Source organism: Anomaloglossus baeobatrachus, unplaced genomic scaffold, assembly GCF_048569485.1.
Source record: "Anomaloglossus baeobatrachus isolate aAnoBae1 unplaced genomic scaffold, aAnoBae1.hap1 Scaffold_3397, whole genome shotgun sequence".
NCBI classification, from domain to species: Eukaryota; Metazoa; Chordata; class Amphibia; order Anura; family Aromobatidae; genus Anomaloglossus; species Anomaloglossus baeobatrachus.
Window position 1 is genome coordinate 17211 of NW_027442769.1, and position 21382 is coordinate 38592.

The 21382-nt window shown below is 57.1% G+C and overlaps 1 protein-coding gene across 3 annotated transcripts; it reads left to right on the top strand.

The window, feature by feature from the left end:
• Nucleotides 1-1182: 1182 nt before the first annotated feature.
• On the top strand, nt 1183-20046 carry LOC142271876 (beta-2-glycoprotein 1-like). 3 transcript variants are annotated; one of them, XM_075332483.1, is made up of 8 exons: nt 1183-1343; nt 6632-6808; nt 7056-7152; nt 12958-13034; nt 13112-13300; nt 13371-13550; nt 15793-15990; nt 19893-20046. In XM_075332483.1, the coding sequence occupies exons 1-8, from the start codon at nt 1280-1282 to the stop codon at nt 19967-19969; spliced, it is 1059 nt and encodes a 352-aa protein (XP_075188598.1). In that variant the 5' UTR covers nt 1183-1279; the 3' UTR covers nt 19970-20046. The 3 variants fall into 3 exon arrangements, with proteins under 3 accessions (XP_075188598.1, XP_075188597.1, XP_075188599.1); XM_075332482.1 differs by lacking the exon at nt 1183-1343 and adding an exon at nt 1350-1560; XM_075332484.1 differs by lacking the exons at nt 1183-1343; nt 15793-15990 and adding an exon at nt 1350-1560.
• The last annotated feature ends 1336 nt before the right edge of the window (nt 20047-21382 follow it).

A 21382-nucleotide genomic window follows, 5' to 3' on the forward strand; every position in this document is an offset into this window, starting at 1 on the left:
ATGGCAGATGACATAGTAAAAAATACTACATCGTGTATACAGGCTGGTTGTCAGCAGTGATGTCATCAGCTGGGGGCGGGGCTGTATACAGGGTGTGGTCTCCTGTGTGATCTCATTATATCAGTGATGTCATCAGCAGGGGGCGGGGCTGTATACAGGGTGTGGTCTCCTGTGTGATCTCATTATATCAGTAATGTCATCAGCAGGGGGCGGGGCTGTATACAGGGTGTGGTCTCCTGTGTGATCTCATTATATCAGTGATGTCATCAGCAGGGGGCGGGGCTGTATACAGGGTGTGGTCTCCTGTGTGATCTCATTATATCAGTGATGTCATCAGCAGGGGGCGGGGCTGTATACAGGGTGTGGTCTCCTGTGTGATCTCATTATATCAGTGATGTCATCAGCAGGGGGCGGGGCTGTATACAGGGTGTGGTCTCCTGTGTGATCTCATTATATCAGTGATGTCATCAGCAGGGGGCGGGGCTGTATACAGGGTGTGGTCTCCTGTGTGATCTCATTATATCAGTGATGTCATCAGCAGGGGGCGGGGCTGTATACAGGGTGTGGTCTCCTGTGTGATCTCATTATATCAGTGATGTCATCAGCAGGGGGCGGGGCTGTATACAGGGTGTGGTCTCCTGTGTGATCTCATTATATCAGTGATGTCATCAGCAGGGGGCGGGGCTGTATACGGGGTGTGGTCTCCTGTGTGATCTCATTATATCAGTGATGTCATCAGCAGGGGGCGGGGCTGTATACGGGGTGTGGTCTCCTGTGTGATCTCATTATATCAGTGATATCAGCAGGGGGCGGGGCTGTATACAGGGTGTGGTCTCCTGTGTGATCTCATTATATCAGTGATGTCATCAGCAGGGGGCGGGGCTGTATACAGGGTGTGGTCTCCTGTGTGATCTCATTATATCAGTGATGTCATCAGCAGGGGGCGGGGCTGTATACAGGGTGTGGTCTCCTGTGTGATCTCATTATATCAGTGATGTCATCAGCAGGGGGCGGGGCTGTATACGGGGTGTGGTCTCCTGTGTGATCTCATTATATCAGTGATGTCATCAGTAGGGGGCGGGGCTGTATACTCGGTGTGGTCTCCTGTGTGATCTCATTATATCAGTGATGTCATCAGTAGGGGGCGGGGCTGTATACGGGGTGTGGTCTCGTCTCCAGTCACCGCTGACCTCCTGGACACCAGGTTAATGATTAGTTTGGACTTTCCGGTCAGGGTCAGTGTTCCTGGGTCGTCGTGTGATCGTCAGCTCTTGGGACCATGGCTCGCCTCCTGCTCTTGGCCGCTGAGCTCTGTCTCCTCAGTTTCTCCGCAGCAGGACGAGGTGCGTTTCTAATGTGACGTTTCTTCCCCCGGATCCTCCACAATGTACAGTGGATATAATAACCACGCGGCGTCTGCAGATGTTTCACCACATTCACCGGATGAACGACGAGCAGCGAAAACCAAAGAAATAGCCACAGAACGGACGAGAGACGCAGAGCGATGGCGAAACCGGGGAGAAAGTCCAAATATACACCCTAAAGGGCATCCAAACACATGTATCCAATCCTATCCTCTGTGATACTGTCTGCTGAGCTGTGTATCCAATCCTATCCTCTGTGATACTGTCTGCTGAGCCGTGTATCTAATCCTCTCCTGTGTGATACTGTCTGCTGAGCCGTGTATCTAATCCTCTCCTGTGTCATACTGTCTGCTGAGCTGTGTATCCAATCCTATCCTCTGTGATACTGTCTGCTGAGCCGTGTATCTAATCCTCTCCTGTGTGATACTGTCTGCTGAGCCGTGTATCTAATCCTCTCCTGTGTCATACTGTCTGCTGAGCTGTGTATCTAATCCTCTCCTGTGTGATACTGTCTGCTGAGCCGTGTATCTAATCCTCTCCTGGGTGATACTGTCTGCTGAGCCGTGTATCTAATCCTCTCCTGTGTGATACTGTCTGCTGAGCCGTGTATCTAATCCTCTCCTGTGTGATACTGTCTGCTGAGCTGTGTATCTAATCCTCTCCTGTGTGATACTGTCTGCTGAGCTGTATATCTAATCCTCTCCTCTGTGATACTGTCTGCTGAGCCGTGTATCTAATCCTCTCCTGTGTGATACTGTCTGCTGAGCCGTGTATCTAATCCTCTCCTGTGTCATACTGTCTGCTGAGCTGTGTATCTAATCCTCTCCTGTGTGATACTGTCTGCTGAGCCGTGTATCTAATCCTCTCCTGGGTGATACTGTCTGCTGAGCCGTGTATCTAATCCTCTCCTGTGTGATACTGTCTGCTGAGCCGTGTATCTAATCCTCTCCTGTGTGATACTGTCTGCTGAGCCGTGTATCTAATCCTCTCCTGTGTCATACTGTCTGCTGAGCCGTGTATCTAATCCTCTCCTGTGTCATACTGTCTGCTGAGCCGTGTATCTAATCCTCTCCTGTGTCATACTGTCTGCTGAGCTGTGTATCTAATCCTCTCCTGTGTGATACTGTCTGCTGAGCCGTGTATCTAATCCTCTCCTGGGTGATACTGTCTGCTGAGCCGTGTATCTAACCCTCTCCTGTGTGATACTGTCTGCTGAGCTGTGTATCTAATCCTCTCCTGTGTGATACTGTCTGCTGAGCCGTGTATCTAATCCTCTCCTGTGTGATACTGTCTGCTGAGCTGTGTATCCAATCCTATCCTCTGTGATACTGTCTGCTGAGCTGTGTATCTAATCCTCTCCAGTGTGATACTGTCTGCTGAGCTGTGTATCTAATCCTCTCCTGTGTGATACTGTCTGCTGAGCTGTGTATCTAATCCTCTCCTGTGTGATACTGTCTGCTGAGCTGTGTATCTAATCCTCTCCTGTGTCATACTGTCTGCTGAGCTGTGTATGTAATCCTCTCCTGTGTGATACTGTCTGCTGAGCTGTGTATCAAATCCTCTCCTGTGTGATACTATCTGCTGAGTTGTGTATCTAATCCTCTCCTGTGTGATACTGTCTGCTGAGCCGTGTATATAATCCTATCCTCTGTGATACTGTCTGCTGAGCCGTGTATCTAATCCTCTCCTGTATGATACTGTCTGCTGAGCCGTGTATCCAATCCTATCCTGTGTGATACTGTCTGCTGAGCTGTGTATCTAATCCTCTCCTGTGTGATACTGTCTGCTGAGCTGTGTATCCAATCCTATCCGGTGTGATACTATCTGCTGAGCTGTGTATCCAATCCTCTCCTGTGTGATACTGTCTGCTGAGCTGTGTATCCAATCCTATCCTCTGTGATACTGTCTGCTGAGCTGTGTATCTAATCCTCTCCAGTGTGATACTGTCTGCTGAGCTGTGTATCTAATCCTCTCCTGTGTGATACTGTCTGCTGAGCTGTGTATCTAATCCTCTCCTGTGTGATACTGTCTGCTGAGCTGTGTATCTAATCCTCTCCTGTGTGATACTGTCTGCTGAGCTGTGTATCTAATCCTCTCCTGTGTCATACTGTCTGCTGAGCTGTGTATGTAATCCTCTCCTGTGTGATACTGTCTGCTGAGCTGTGTATCTAATCCTCTCCTGTGTGATACTATCTGCTGAGTTGTGTATCTAATCCTCTCCTGTGTGATACTGTCTGCTGAGCCGTGTATATAATCCTATCCTCTGTGATACTGTCTGCTGAGCCGTGTATCTAATCCTCTCCTGTGTGATACTGTCTGCTGAGCCGTGTATCCAATCCTATCCTGTGTGATACTGTCTGCTGAGCTGTGTATCTAATCCTCTCCTGTGTGATACTGTCTGCTGAGCTGTGTATCCAATCCTATCCGGTGTGATACTATCTGCTGAGCTGTGTATCCAATCCTCTCCTGTGTGATACTGTCTGCTGAGCTGTGTATCCAATCCTCTCCTGTGTGATACTGTCTGCTGAGCTGTGTATCTAATCCTATCCTCTGTGATACTGTCTGCTGAGCCGTGTATCTAATCCTATCCTCTGTGATACTGTCTGCTGAGCTGTGTATCTAATCCTCTCCTGTGTGATACTATCTGCTGAGTTGTGTATCTAATCCTCTCCTGTGTGATACTGTCTGCTGAGCCGTGTATCTAATCCTCTCCTGTGTGATATTGTCTGCTGAGCCGTGTATCTAATCCTCTCCTGTGTGATACTGTCTACTGAGCCGTGTATCTAATCCTCTCCTGTGTGATACTGTCTGCTGAGCCGTGTATCTAATCCTCTCCTGTGTGATACTGTCTGCTGAGCCGTGTATCTAATCCTCTCCTGTGTGATACTGTCTGCTGAGCCGTGTATCTAATCCTCTCCTGTGTGATACTATCTGCTGAGCCGTGTATCTAATCCTCTCCTGGGTGATACTGTTTGCTGAGCCGTGTATCTAATCCTCTCCTGTGTGATACTGTCTGCTGAGCCGTGTATCTAATCCTCTCCTGTGTGATACTGTCTGCTGAGCCGTGTATCTAATCCTCTCCTGTGTGATACTGTCTGCTGAGCCGTGTATCTAATCCTCTCCTGTGTGATACTGTCTGCTGAGCTGTGTATGTAATCCTCTCCTGTGTGATACTGTCTGCTGAGCCGTGTATCTAAGCCTCTCCTGTGTGATACTGTCTGCTGAGCCGTGTATGTAATCCTCTCCTGTGTGATACGGTCTGCTGAGCCGTGTATCTAATCCTCTCCTGTGTGATACTGTCTGCTGAGCTGTGTATCTAATCCTCTCCTGTGTGATACGGTCTGCTGAGCCGTGTATCTAATCCTCTCCTGTGTGATACTGTCTGCTGAGCCGTATATCTAATCCTCTCCTGTGTGATACTGTCTGCTGAGCTGTGTATCTAATCCTCTCCAGTGTGATACTGTCTGCTGAGCCGTGTATCTAATCCTCTCCTGTGTGATACTGTCTGCTGAGCCGTGTATCTAATCCTCTCCTGTGTGATACTGTCTGCTGAGCCGTGTATCTAATCCTCTCCTGTGTGATACTGTCTGCTGAGCCGTGTATGTAATCCTCTCCTGTGTGATACTGTCTGCTGAGCCGTGTATCTAATCCTCTCCTGTGTGATACTGTCTGCTGAGCCGTGTATCTAATCCTCTCCTGTGTGATACTGTCTGCTGAGCCGTGTATCTAATCCTCTCCTGTGTGATACTGTCTGCTGAGCCGTGTATCTAATCCTCTCCTGTGTGATACAGTCTGCTGAGCCGTGTATCTAATCCTCTCCTGTGTGATACTGTCTGCTGAGCCGTGTATCTAATCCTCTCCTGTGTGATACAGTCTGCTGAGCCGTGTATCTAATCCTCTCCTGTGTGATACAGTCTGCTGAGCCGTGTATCTAATCCTCTCCTGTGTGATACTGTCTGCTGAGCCGTGTATCTAATCCTCTCCTGTGTGATACTGTCTGCTGAGCCGTGTATCTAATCCTCTCCTGTGTGATACTGTCTGCTGAGCCGTGTATCTAATCCTTTCCTGTGTGATACTGTCTGCTGAGCCGTGTATCTAATCCTCTCCTGTGTGATACTGTCTGCTGAGCCGTGTATCTAATCCTCTCCTGTGTGATACTGTCTGCTGAGCCGTGTATCTAATCCTTTCCTGTGTGATACTGTCTGCTGAGCTGTGTATCTAATCCTCTCCTGTGTGATACTGTCTGCTGAGCTGTGTATCTAATCCTCTCCTGTGTGATACTGTCTGCTGAGCTGTGTATCTAATCCTCTCCTGTGTGATACTGTCTGCTGAGCCGTGTATCTAATCCTGTCCTGTGTGATACTGTCTGCTGAGCTGTGTATCTAATCCTCTCCTGTGTGATACTGTCTGCTGAGCTGTGTATCTAATCCTCTCCTGTGTGATACTGTCTGCTGAGCTGTGTATCTAACCCTCTCCTGTGTGATACTGTCTGCTGAGCTGTGTATCTAATTCTCTCCTGTGTGATACTGTCTGCTGAGCTGTGTATCTAATCCTCTCCTGTGTGATACTGTCTGCTGAGCTGTGTATCTAATCCTCTCCTGTGTGATACTGTCTGCTGAGCTGTGTATCTAATCCTCTCCTGTGTGATACTGTCTGCTGAGCCGTGTATCTAATCCTCTCCTGTGTGATACTGTCTGCTGAGCCGTGTATCTAATCCTCTCCTGTGTGATACTGTCTGCTGAGCCGTGTATCTAATCCTCTCCTGTGTGATACTGTCTGCTGAGCTGTGTATCTAATCCTCTCCTGTGTGATACTGTCTGCTGAGCTGTGTATCTAATCCTCTCCTGTGTGATACTGTCTGCTGATCTGTGTATCTAATCCTGTCCTGTATGATACTGTCTGCTGAGCCATGTATCTAATCCTCTCCTGTGTGATACTGTCTGCTGATCTGTGTATCTAATCCTGTCCTGTGTGATACTGTCTGCTGAGCCGTGTATCTAATCCTCTCCTGTGTGATACCGTTGCTGAGCTGTGTATCTAATCCTCTCCTGTGTGATACTGTCTGCTGATCTGTGTATCTAATCCTGTCCTGTGTGATACTGTCTGCTGAGCCGTGTATCTAATCCTCTCCTGTGTGATACTGTCTGCTGAGCTGTGTATCTAATCCTCTCCTGTGTGATACTGTCTGCTGAGCTGTGTATCTAATCCTGTCCTGTGTGATACCGTTGCTGAGCTGTGTATCTAATCCTGTGATGTATGATTTGCAGTGTGTGGCCGGCCCCGTGAGGTGGACAGCGCCATCTTCAGGCCGGGACGAGTGGTCTATAACGCTCTAGATATCGTCACTTACTCCTGTGTTCCGGGATTTGTGAAGGCTTCTGGAAATGACAAAGCCGTGTGCCAGACCCTGGGGAACTGGGAGCACGCCACCCTGCGGTGCACGCGTGAGTACGGCCAGCCCCCTCATTTACATATAGAACTGTACTGCAACTGGCTCCTCCCCTATTTATATATAGAACCTGCTGTGTGCCAGGCTCTCCCCTTATTTACATATAGAACCTGCTGTGTGCCAGGCTCCTCCCCTCATTTACATATAGAACCTGCTCTGTGCCTGACTCCTCCCCTCATTTCAATATATAAACTGCTCTGATCCTGGCTCCTCCCCTTATTAACCTCTTGTTTGTCCCACAGGACGGCAGTGCCCTGTTCCCGCTGCCCCGGAGAATGGCTCCGTGTACTATAAGGAAATCACGTATCAGAGCGTCGCCAGCTTCTCGTGTGATGAAGGGTGAGACGCAGTCATGTGACCGTGAGCGCCCGCCACGGTGTATATAGGAGCCCACCACAGTATACAGCAGCATACCCCAGGACTGAGGAGTCTGGAGGGACGAGCGGAAGAGAGGAGTCTGGAGAAAGGGGCAAAAAAAGAAGTCTGGAGGGAGGAGTGGAAAAGAGGAGTCTGGAGGGTGGAGCAGAAGAGAGGAGTCTGGAGAGAGGGGCGGAAGAGAGGAGTCTGGTGGGAGGAGCAGAAGAGAGGAGTCTGGAGGGAGGAGCAGTAGAGAGGAGTCTGGAGGGAGGGGCGGAAGAGAGGAGTCTGGAGGGAGGGGCAGAAGGGAGGGGTTTGGAAAGAGGGGCGCAAGAGAGGAGACTGGAGGGAAGGGCGGAGGAGAGGAGTCTGGAGGGAAGGGCGGAGGAGAGGAGTCTGGAGGGAGGGGCAAAAAAAGGAGTCTGGAGGGAAGGGCGGAAGAGAGGAGTCTGGAGTGAGGAGCAGAAGAGAGGCATCTGGAGGGAGGGGCAAAAAAAAAGGAGTCTAGAGGGAGGGGCGGAAGAGAAGAGTCTGGAGGGAAGGGTGGAAAAGAGGAGTCTCGAGGGAGGGGCGGAGGAGAGGAGTCTGGAGGGAGGGGCAGAGGAGAGGAGTCTGGAGGGAGGGGCGGAGGAGAGGAGTCTAGAGGGAGGGGCGGAAGAGAAGAGTCTGGAGGGAGGGGTGGAAGGGAGGAGTCTGGAGGGAGGGGTGGAAGGGAGGAGTCTGGAGGGAGGGGTGGAAGGGAGGAGTCTGGAGGGAGGGGTGGAAGGGAGGAGTCTGGAGGGAGGGGCGGAATGGAGGAGTCTGGAGAAAGGGGCGGAGGAGAGAAGTCTGGATGGAGGGGCGGAAGAGATGAGTCTGTAGGGAGGGGTGGAGGGGAGGAGTCTGGAGGGAGGGGCGAAAGGGAGGAGTCTGGAGGGAGGGACAGAAGGGAGGAGTATGGAGGGAGGGGCGGATAAGAGGAGTCTGGAGGGAGAGGCGGAAGAAAGGAGTCTGGAGGGAGAGGCGGAAGACAGGACTCTGGATCAAGGAGCAGAAGAGATGCATCTGGAGGGAGGAGCGGAAGAGAGGAGTGTGGAAGGAAGGGTGGAGGAGAGGAGTCTGGAGGGAGGGGCAAAAAAAGGAGTCTGGAGGGAAGGGCGGAAGAGAGGCGTCTAAAGGGAGGAGCGGAAGAGAGGCGTCTGGAGGGAGGAGCGGAAGAGAGGCGTCTGGAGGGAGGAGCGGAAGAGAGGCGTCTGGAGGGAGGAGCGGAAGAGAGGCGTCTGGAGGGAGGAGCGGAAGAGAGGCGTCTGGAGGGAGGAGCGGAAGAGAGGAGTCTGGAGGGAGGAGCAGAAGAGAGGAGTCTGGAGGGAGGAGCAGAAGAGAGGCGTGTGGAGGGAAGGGCGGAGGAGAGGAGTCTGGAGGGAGGAGCGGAAGAGAGGCATCTGGAGGGAGGAGCGGAAGAGAGGAGTCTGGAGGGAGGAGCGGAAGAGAGGAGTCTGGAGGGAGGAGTGGAGGGGAGGAGTCTGGAGTGAGGAGCAGAAGAGAGGCATCTGGAGGGAGGGGCAAAAAAAGGAGTCTGGAGGGAAGGGCGGAAGAGGGGAGTCTGGGGGGAGGGGCAAAAAAATAAAGTCTGGAGGGAAGGGCGGAAAAGAGGAGTCTGGAGGGAGGGGTGGAGGAGAGGAGTCTGGAGGGAGGGGCGGAGGAGAGGAGTCTGGAGGGAGGGGCAGAAGAGGAGTCTAGAGGTAGGGGCGGAAGAGAGGAGTCTGGAGTGAGGGGCGGAATGGAGGAGTCTGGAGGGAGGTGTGGAAGGAAGGAGTCTGGAGGGAGGGGTGGAAGGGAGGAGTCTGGAGGGAGGGGCAGAAGGGAGGAGTCTGGAGTGTGGGGCGGAATGGAGGAGTCTGGAGGAAGGGGCTTAAGGGAGGGGTCTGGAGGAAGGGGCGGAAGGGATGAGTCTGGAGGGAAGGGCAAAAAAATAAAGTCTGGAGGGAAGGGAGGAAAAATGGAGTCTGGAGGGAGGGGTGGAGGAGAGGAGTCTGGCGGGAAGGGCGGAAGAGAGGAGTCTGGAGGGAAGGGCAAAAAAATAAAGTCTGGAGGGAAGGGCGGAAAAGAGGAGTCTGGAGGGAGGGGTGGAGGAGAGGAGTCTGGAGGGAGGGGCGGAGGAGAGGAGTCTGGAGGGAGGGGCAGAAGAGAGGAATCTAGAGGGAGGGGTGGAAGAGAGGAGTCTGGAATGAGGGTCGGAATGGAGGAGTCTGGAGGGAGGGGTGGAAGGAAGGAGTCTGGAGGGAGGGGTGGAAGGGAGGAGTCTGGAGGGAGGGGCAGAAGGGAGGAGTCTGGAGTGAGGGGCGGAATGGAGGAGTCTGGAGAAAGGGGCATAAGGGAGGGGTCTGGAGGGAGGGGCGGAAGGGATGAGCCTGCAGGGAGAGGCGGAAGGAAGGAATCTGGAGGGAGAGGTGGAAGAGAGGAGTCTGGAGGGAGGGGCAAAAGAGATGAGTCTGGATGGAGGGTGGAGGAGAGGAGTCTGGAGGGAGGGGCGGAAGAGAGGAGTCTAGAGGGAGGGGCGGAAGAGAGAAGTTTGAAGGGAGGGGCGGAGGGGACGAGTCTGGAGGGAGGGGCGGAATGCAGGAGTCTGGAGGGAGGGGCGGAAAGGAGTAGTCTGGAGGGAGGGGCAGAAGGGAGGAGTATGGAGGGAGGGGCAGATGAGATTAGTCTGGAGGGAGAGGCAGAAGATAGGAGTCTGGAGGGAGAGACAGAAGACAGGAGTCTGGAGGGAGGAGCAGAAAAGAGGAGTCTGGAGGGAGGAGCAGAAGAGAGGAGTCTGGAGGGAGGAGCAGAAGAGAGGAGTCTGGAGGGAAAAGCAGAAGAGAGGAGTCTGGAGGGAGGAGCAGAAGAGAGGAGTCTGGAGGGAGGAGCAGAAGAGAGGAGTCTGGAGGGACGAGCAGAAGAGAAGAGTTTGGAGGGAGGAGCAGAAGAGAGGAGTCTGGAGGGAGAAGCAGAAGAGAGGAGTTTGGAGGAAGGAGTGTTAGAGAGGAGTCTGGAGAGAGGGGCGGAAGAGAGTAGTCTGGAGGGAGGAGCAGAAGAGATGGATCTGGAGGGAGTGGCGAAAGAGAGGAGTGTGGAGGGAGGAGTGGAGGAGAGGAGTCTGGAGGGAGGGGCAAAAAAAAGGAGTCTGGAGGGAAGAGCGGAAGAGAGGAGTCTGTAGGGAGGGGCGGAAGAGAGGAGTCTGGAGGGAGGGGCGGAAGAGAGGAGTCTGGAGGGAGGGGCGGAAGAGAGGAGTCTGGAGGGAGGGGCGGAAGAGAGGAGTCTGGCGGGAGGGGCAGAAGAGAGGTGTCTGGAGGGAGGGGCAGATGAGATTAGTCTGGAGGGAGAGGCAGAAGACAGGAGTCTGGAGGTAGGAGCAGAAGAGAGGAGTCTGGAGGGAGGAGCAGAAGAGAGGAGTCTGGTGGGAGGGGCAGATGAGATTAGTCTGGAGGGAGAGGCAGAAGACAGGAGTCTGGAGGTAGGAGCAGAAGAGAGGAGTCTGGAGGAAGGAGTATTAGAGAGGAGTCTGGAGAGAGGAGCGGAAGAGAGTAGTCTGGAGGGAGGAGCAGAAGAGATGCATCTGGAGGGAGGGCAAAAAAAAAGAGTCTGGAGGGAGGAGCGGAAGAGAGGTGTCTGGAGGGAGGGGCGGAGGTGAGGAGTCTGGAGGGAGGGGCGGAAAAGAGGAGTCTGGAGGGAGGAGCAGAAGAGAGGTGTCTGGAGGGAGGGGCGGAAGAGAGGAGTCTAGAGGGAGGGGCAGAAGAGAGGAGTCTGGAGGGAGCGGCGGAACAGAGGAGTCTGGAGGGAGGGGCGGAAGAGAGGAGTCTGGAGGGAGGGGCGGAGGAGAGGAGTCTGGAGGGAGGGGCGGAAGAGAGGAGTCTGAAGGGAGGGGCGGAAGAGAGGAGTTTGAAGGGAGGGGCGGAAGAGAGGAGTTTGAAGGGAGGGGCGGAGGGGAGGAGTTTGAAGGGAGGGGCGGAGGGGAGGGGTCTGGAGGGAGGGGCGGAAGGAAGTAGTCTGGAGGGAGGGGTGGAAGGAAGTAGTCTGGAGGGAGGGGCGGAACGAAGTAGTCTGGAGGGAGGAGCGGAAAGGAGTAGTCTGGAGGGAGGGGCGGAAGAGATGAGTCTTGATGGAGGGTGGAGGAGAGGAGTCTGGAGGGAGGGGCGGAAGAGAGGAGTTTGAAGGGAGGGGCAGAAGAGAGGAGTCTGTAGGGAGGGGCAGAGGGGAAGCGTCTGGAGGGAGGGGCGGAAGAGAGGAGTCTGGAGGGAGGAGCAGAAGAGAGGAGTCTGGAGGGAGGAGCAGAAGAGAAGAGTTTGGAGGGAGGAGCAGAAGAGAGGAGTCTGGAGGGAGAAGCAGAAGAGAGGAGTTTGGAGGAAGGAGTGTTAGAGAGGAGTCTGGAGAGAGGGGCGGAAGAGAGGTGTCTGGATGGAGGGGCGGAAAAGAGGAGTTTGAAGGGAGGTGCAGAAGAGAGGAGTCTGTAGGGAGGAGCAGAGAGGAAGCGTCTGGAGGGAGGGGTGGAAGGGAAGAGTCTGGAGGGAGGGGCAGAAGGGAGGAGTATGGAGGGAGGGGCGGAAGACAGGAGTCTGGAGGGAGGAGCAGAAGAGATGCATCTGGAGGTAGGAGCAGAAGAGAGGCGTCTGGAGGGAGGAGCAGAAGAGAGGAGTCTGGAGGAAGGAGTGTTAGAGGGGAGTCTGGAGGGAGGGGCGGAAGAGAGGAGCCTGGAGGGAGGGGCAAAAAAAGGAGTCTGGAGGGAAGGGCGGAGGTGAGGAGTCTGGAGGGAGGGGCGGAGGTGAGGAGTCTGGAGGGAGGGGCGGAAGAGAGGAGCCTGGAGGTAGGGGCAAAAAAAGGAGTCTGGAGGGAAGGGCGGAGGTGAGGAGTCTGGAGGGAGGGGCGGAAGAGAGGAGCCTGGAGGTAGGGGCAAAAAAAGGAGTCTGGAGGGAGGGGCGGAGGTGAGGAGTCTGGAGGGAGGGGCGGAAGAGAGGAGCCTGGAGGTAGGGGCAAAAAAAGGAGTCTGGAGGGAAGGGCGGAGGTGAGGAGTCTGGAGGGAGGGGCGGAGGTGAGGAGTCTGGAGGGAGGGGCGGAAGAGAAGAGTCTGGAGGGAGGGGCGGAAGAGAGGAGTCTGGAGGGAGGGGCGGAAGAGAGGAGTCTGGAGGGAGGGGCGGAAGAGAGGAGTCTGGAGGGAGGGGCGGAGGAAGAGAAGAGTCTGGAGGAAGAGAGGAGTCTGGAGGGAGGAGCAGGGAGGAGAGGAGTCTGGAGGGAGGAGTTGTCTGGAGGGAGGAGCAGAAGAGAGGTGTCTGGAGGGAGGAGCAGGGAGGGGAGGAGTCTGGAGGGAGGAGTTGTCTGGAGGGAGGAGCAGAAGAGAGGAGTCTGGAGGGAGGAGCAGGGAGGAGAGGAGTCGTCTGGAGGGAGGAGCAGAAGAGAGGAGTCTGGAGGGAGGAGCAGGGAGGAGAGGAGTCTGGAGGGAGGAGCAGAAGAGAGGAGTCTGGAGGGAGGAGCAGGGAGGAGAGTAGTCTGGAGGGAGGAGTTGTCTGGAGGGAGGAGCAGAAGAGAGGTGTCTGGAGGGAGGAGCAGGGAGGGGAGGAGTCTGGAGGGAGGAGTTGTCTGGAGGGAGGAGCAGAAGAGAGGTGTCTGGAGGGAGGAGCAGGGAGGGGAGGAGTCTGGAGGGAGGAGTTGTCTGGAGGGAGGAGCAGAAGAGAGGAGTCTGGAGGGAGGAGCAGAAGAGAGGAGTCTGGAGGGAGGAGCAGGGAGGAATGTGCCGTCACACTGTAACAAATCCTCAGCTGTTTGCTCTTCCAGGCATCGTCTTCTGGGCTCCAATGAGACTGAGTGTTTGGTGAGTGGAGGCTGGAGCGCCCCTCCCCCCGCCTGTGAGAGTAAGTCTCGGGGTTACATAGGTGTAGTTTGGGGCGTCCGGCGGTCCTGGGCTAAACATGGTTACTTCCCCTTTAAGAGGTGACGTGCCCGTACCCCGAGATCCCGAGACTGGGGCGCCTGGAGTTCTACGAGCCGCGGAGAGGGAACGTCTCCACCTTCCGGGACGTGGTGCGCTACGGCTGCGACCCCCACTACGCTCTGATCGGAAACGAGACCGCGATGTGCCGCGCCAACGCCACCTGGAGCCACGTCCCTGAATGCCGGGGTAAGAGGGGCTGTCAGGAGACTGGGAAAGCTGGGTGACCGCCGCCCACTAACTCCGACCTCCCCTGCAGAGGTGACGTGTCAGCGGCCCGCCGAGATCCCCAACGGCTTCACGAGCTTCGCCCCGTACCGCAGGTACCACTACCGGGAGGCGGTGACGTACGGGTGCAACCCGCCATACACCCTGGAGGGGCCCCGCGCCTCCTACTGCGACAAGGACGGAGAGTGGACCCCGAAGCCGCTGTGCCAAGGTGAGATCCACCACCACCGCACTGCGCCGCACCACCGCCGCACCACACCACCCCACCACCCCACCACACCACACCACTCCACCACACCACACCACCGCACCACACCACTCCACCGCACCACACCACCACACCACTCCACCACACCACACAACTCCACCGCACCGCACAACACCACCGCCGCACCACACCACCACACCACTCCACCACACCACCGCCGCACCACACAACTCCACTCCACCGCACCACACCACCACACCACTCCACCACACCACACCACACAACTCCACCGCACCACACCACACCACCGCCGCACCACACCACCACACCACCACACCACCACACCACCGCCGCACCACACAACTCCACTCCACCGCACCACACCACCACACCACTCCACCACACCACACCACACAACTCCACCGCACCGCACCACACCACTCCACCACACCACTCCACCGCACCACTCCACCGCACCACTCCACCGCACCACTCCACTTCACTGCACCACACCACTCCACCGCACACCACTCCACCGCACACCACTCCACCGCACACCACTCCACCGCACCACACCACCACACCACTCCACCGCACCACACCACTCCACCGCACCACACCACCACACCACTCCACCACACCACACAACTCCACCGCACCGCACAACACCACCGCCGCACCACACCACCACACCACTCCACCACACCACCGCCGCACCACACAACTCCACTCCACCGCACCACACCACCACACCACTCCACCACACCACACCACACAACTCCACCGCACCGCACCACACCACCGCCGCACCACACCACCACACCACCACACCACCACACCACCGCCGCACCACACAACTCCACTCCACCGCACCACACCACCACACCACTCCACCACACCACACCACACAACTCCACCGCACCGCACCACACCACTCCACCACACCACTCCACCGCACCACTCCACCGCACCACTCCACCGCACCACTCCACTTCACTGCACCACACCACTCCACCGCACACCACTCCACCGCACACCACTCCACCGCACACCACTCCACCGCACCACACCACCACACCACTCCACCGCCGCACCACAACACTCCACCGCCGCACCACACCACCGCCACACCACTCCACACCACCGCACCACTCCACTGCACCACACCACTCCACCACACCACCGCACCACACCACTTCACTGCACCACACCACTCCACCGCACCACACCACCGCACCACTCCACCGCCGCACCACACCACTCCACCGCACCACACCACTCCACCGCACCACACCACTCCACCGCACCACACCACTCTACCGCACCACACCACTCTACCGCACCACCACACCAAGGCACTACACCACCAGCAGCAACGCACCACACCACCACCAACGCACTACATCACCGCCACCAACTCACCACACCACCGCCACCAACGCACAACACCACCGCATTACACCATCGCCACCACACCACCGCCACAAACGCACCACACCACCGCCACCAACGCAGCACACCACTGCTACCAACGCACCACACCACCGCACCACACCATCGCCACCAACGCACCACACCACCAATGCACCACACAACAACACCGCACCACACCACCGAAACCACACCACCGCCACCAACGCAGCACATTACTGCTACCAACGCACCACACCACCGCACCACACGACCGCCACCAACGCACCACACCACCGCCCCACACCACCGCACCACTACAGTACTACCACACAACGCCATCGCCACCACTGCACCACACCACCGCTACTAATGCACCACACCACCACCACCAAAGCACCACGCAACCATCACCACCACTGCACCATACCACCACACCGTGCCACGCAACTGCCGCACCACCACACCACACCATCGCCAACACCACACCACCAACGCACCGCACCACACCACCACCAGCAACGCACCACACCACCAACACACTACATCACCGCCACCAACTCACCACATCACCGCATCACACCCCGCCACCAACGCACCACACCACACCACCGCATCACACCACCGCCACCACCGCACCACACCACCTCCACCAACGCACCACACCACCGCACCACACCACCGCCACCAACGCACCATACCACCAACGCACCACACCACCGCACCACACCAACGCACCACGTCACTGCCACCACCTCACCGCACCAATGCACTACACCACCACCACACCACACCATGCCACCGCCACCACTTCATAGTGTCACTATGATTACAGCTCCTTGTCACGTGCCCACGCCAAAGGCCAACGTCCTGCACAACGGGCGGAAGACACGTGTGGACGAGATCTCTCGGCAGCAGATCCAGCATGGAGACGTCATCACCTATTACTGCAAGAACAAGACCGAGAACTGCGCCTACAGCGTGCCGAGCCGGTGCCACGACGCCAACTTCACCGTGCCCGCCTGCTACAAGAGTGAGTGCCCCTCAGAGAAGCCGGGCGACAGCCAACATGGCCACATCGAGCTATTGTCACCCAGCATTCCCCGGCTCCTGTCCGGCTCCCCACCACCATGCCATTATCCAGACCACCACTGGGAAGAGTGTGAGGCAATGAGCTGCAGCTCCATCTCCCCCCTCCTCCGAAACCCGGCGGTGTCCGCAGAGGGCAACTAATTGTGCCGAGATCACAGCACCATCCACCGCCATCCCCTGCACCGACAATGCACTCACCCCAACCCATCCACCCCCATCCCCTGCACTGACACTACACTCACCCCAACCCATCCACCCCCATCCCCTGCACTGACACTACACTCACCCCCAACCCATCCACCCCCATCCCCTGCACTGACACTACACTCACCCCCAACCCATCCACCCCCATCCCCTGCACTGACACTACACTCACCCCCAACCCATCCACCCCATCCCCTGCACTGACACTACACTCACCCCAACCCATCCACCCCCATCCCCTGCACTGACACTACACTCACCCCAACCCATCCACCACCATCCCCTGCACTGACACTACACTCACCCCCAACCCATCCACCCCCATCCCCTGCACTGACACTACACTCACCCCCAACCCATCCACCCCCATCCCCTGCACTGACACTACACTCACCCCAACCCATCCACCCCCATCCCCTGCACTGACACTACACTCACCCCAACCCATCCACCACCATCCCCTGCACTGACACTACACTCACCCCCAACCCATCCACCCCCATCCCCTGCACTGACACTACACTCACCCCCAACCCATCCACCCCCATCCCCTGCACTGACACTACACTCACCCCAACCCATCCACCCCCATCCCCTGCACTGACACTACACTCACCCCCAACCCATCCACCCCCATCCCCTGCACTGACACTACACTCACCCCAACCCATCCACCGCCATCCCCTGCACTGACACTACACTCACCCCCAACCCATCCACCACCATCCCCTGCACTGACACTACACTCACCCCAACCCATCCACCACCATCCCCTGCACTGACACTACACTCACCCCCAACCCATCCACCCCGATCCCCTGCACTGACACTACACTCACCCCCAACCCATCCACCACCATCCCCAGCACTGACACTACACTCACCCCAACCCATCCACCACCATCCCCTGCACTGACACTACACTCACCCCAACCCATCCACCACCATCCCCTGCACTGACACTACACTCACCCCCAACCCATCCACCACCATCCCCTGCACTGACACTACACTCACCCCCAACCCATCCACCCCCATCCCCTGCACTGACACTACACTCACCCCAACCCATCCACCCCCATCCCCTGCACTGACACTACACTCACCCCAACCCATCCACCCCCATCCCCTGCACTGACACTACACTCACCCCCAACCCATCCACCCCCATCCCCTGCACTGACACTACACTCACCCCCAACCCATCCACCCCCATCCCCTGCACTGACACTACACTCACCCCCAACCCATCCACCCCCATCCCCTGCACTGACACTACACTCACCCCAACCCATCCACCCCCATCCCCTGCACTGACACTACACTCACCCCAACCCATCCACCACCATCCCCTGCACTGACACTACACTCACCCCCAACCCATCCACCACCATCCCCTGCACTGACACTACACTCACCCCAACCCATCCACCACCATCCCCTGCACTGACACTACACTCACCCCCAACCCATCCACCCCCATCCCCTGCACTGACACTACACTCACCCCCAACCCATCCACCCCCATCCCCTGCACTGACACTACACTCACCCCCAACCCATCCACCCCCATCCCCTGCACTGACACTACACTCACCCCAACCCATCCACCACCATCCCCTGCACTGACACTACACTCACCCCAACCCATCCACCCCCATCCCCTGCACTGACACTACACTCACCCCAACCCATCCACCCCCATCCCCTGCACTGACACTACACTCACCCCCAACCCATCCACCCCCATCCCCTGCACTGACACTACACTCACCCCAACCCATCCACCACCATCCCCTGCACTGACACTACACTCACCCCCAACCCATCCACCCCCATCCCCTGCACTGACACTACACTCACCCCCAACCCATCCACCCCCATCCCCTGCACTGACACTACACTCACCCCAACCCATCCACCCCCATCCCCTGCACTGACACTACACTCACCCCCAACCCATCCACCCCCATCCCCTGCACTGACACTACACTCACCCCAACCCATCCACCGCCATCCCCTGCACTGACACTACACTCACCCCCAACCCATCCACCACCATCCCCTGCACTGACACTACACTCACCCCAACCCATCCACCCCCATCCCCTGCACTGACACTACACTCACCCCCAACCCATCCACCCCCATCCCCAGCACTGACACTACACTCACCCCCAACCCATCCACCCCCATCCCCTGCACTGACACTACACTCACCCCAACCCATCCACCACCATCCCCTGCACTGACACTACACTCACCCCCAACCCATCCACCCCCATCCCCTGCACTGACACTACACTCACCCCAACCCATCCACCCCCATCCCCTGCACTGACACTACACTCACCCCAACCCATCCACCCCCATCCCCTGCACTGACACTACACTCACCCCCAACCCATCCACCCCCATCCCCTGCACTGACACTACACTCACCCCCAACCCATCCACCCCCATCCCCTGCACTGACACTACACTCACCCCACCCCATCCACCACCATCCCCTGCACTGACACTACACTCACCCCACCCCATCCACCACCATCCCCTGCACTGACACTACACTCACCCCCAACCCATCCACCCCCATCCCCTGCACTGACACTACACTCACCCCAACCCATCCACCACCATCCCCTGCACTGACACTACACTCACCCCCAACCCATCCACCACCATCCCCTGCACTGACACTACACTCACCCCCAACCCATCCACCCCCATCCCCTGCACTGACACTACACTCACCCCCAACCCATCCACCCCCATCCCCTGCACTGACACTACACTCACCCCAACCCATCCACCCCCATCCCCTGCACTGACACTACACTCACCCCAACCCATCCACCACCATCCCCTGCACTGACACTACACTCACCCCCAACCCATCCACCCCCATCCCCTGCACTGACACTACACTCACCCCCAACCCATCCACCCCCATCCCCTGCACTGACACTACACTCACCCCCAACCCATCCACCCCCATCCCCTGCACTGACACTACACTCACCCCAACCCATCCACCACCATCCCCTGCACTGACACTACACTCACCCCCAACCCATCCACCACCATCCCCTGCACTGACACTACACTCACCCCAACCCATCCACCACCATCCCCTGCACTGACACTACACTCACCCCAACCCATCCACCACCATCCCCTGCACTGACACTACACTCACCCCCAACCCATCCACCCCCATCCCCTGCACTGACACTACACTCACCCCCAACCCATCCACCCCCATTCCCTGCACCGACAATACACTCACCCCCAACCCATCCACCCCCATCCCCTGCACTGACACTACACTCACCCCCAACCCATCCACCACCATCCCCTGCACTGACACTACACTCACCCCAACCCATCCACCACATCCCCTGCACTGACACTACACTCACCCCCACCCATCCACCACCATCCCCTGCACTGACACTACACTCACCCCCAACCCATCCACCCCCATCCCCTGCACTGACACTACACTCACCCCAACCCATCCACCCCCATCCCCTGCACTGACACTACACTCACCCCAACCCATCCACCCCCATCCCCTGCACTGACACTACACTCACCCCAACCTTCACATCACTTTTATTTTTTGTTTTCCTCCAGAACCCGGACTCATCTCCGTATTCTCCACGGACCCCTCAAAGATGACGCCGTGTCCCCATGAAAGGAAGCAGCGCTGAGAAAACCTGACCAATGACCCCACCGGGCTGTAATAACCTGTCTGTAATCCCAATATAAAGGAATAAACCAGAGGAGGCGCTACTACTGTATACACAACGCAAGATCTCCAGTGCTGAAACACTCTGTGCTGCCCTACTGCTATATCACTACATACCAGCGCTGTCCTCTCCTGAAATACTCTGTGCTGCTGGGACCTGCTCCTTCCTCTATGTATCTCTGTGACCTCCTATAAGATCAGTGCTCTCCTCTCCTGAAATACTCTGTGCTGCTGGGTCCTGCTCCTTCCTCTATGTATCTCTGTGTCCTCCTATAAGATCAGTGCTCTCCTCTCCTGAAATACTCTGTGCTGCTGGGTCCTGCTCCTTCCTCTATGTATCTGTGTCCTTCTATAAGATCAGTGCTCTCCTCTCCTGAAATACTCTGTGCTGGGACCTGCTGCTTCCTCTGTGCCTCTGTGACTCTGGAGTAGGCCCTTGTTAGGGATCGGAGGGGATGAGCACTTAGTCATCCCCACTAAGCCCTGTAAAGGACACAGGGATAATAATCAGGGGGCAGTGAGGGAATAACGTATCCGCAGGTGACTCGGGAACTGCAGGAACATGCACTTGTCTGTGAGGTGAGTACAAGCCGCTGCTCGCACTGAACACTTGTTCCGGGTATTGGACCTCTCATCAGCGCAGAGTAAGGGAAGTGCTGATGATTAACAGCTGAAAAGGTGAGGAACTCCGCAGGGTCCTAAAGAGAAAGGGATATGTGGCGCCCCTGAGCTGGTCAGGCAGCAGTGAGTACTGCAGCCAGGCTGGGTCAGTACAGCACAGGTAATTCAGAGGGTGACCGGGGTGTGGACGCACAGGCGCATAGTAACCAGGTCTCCCACATGGACCTGTGAGGAGACCCCTGGGGAATCCAGGAGGGGGCGCGGCCTCCGTCTCCACTCACGGGGTGTGGTAGAGAGGCTGGTTGCTAGGTTACGGAGGCTGGCACAGAGGGGAGCAGTGAGTCAGTCACTGCAGGAGGGAACCTGAGGCTGCCACTAGTCACACACCGCAGGCGCAGTGGCGGGGGAGAGCGGTTACAGGAGGGAACCTGAGGCTGCAACTAGTCACACACCGCAGGCGCAGTGGCGGGGGAGAGCGGTCACAGGAGGGAACCTGAGGCTGCCACTAGTCACACACCGCAGGCGCAGTGGCGGGGGAGAGCGGTTACAGGAGGGAACCTGAGGCTGCCACTAGTCACACACCGCAGGCGCAGTGGCGGGGGAGAGCGGTCACAGGAGGGAACCTGAGGCTGCCACTAGTCACACACCGCAGGCGCAGTGGCGGGGGAGAGCGGTTACAGGAGGGAACCTGAGGCTGCAACTAGTCACACACCGCAGGCGCAGTGGCGGGGGAGAGCGGTCACAGGAGGGAACC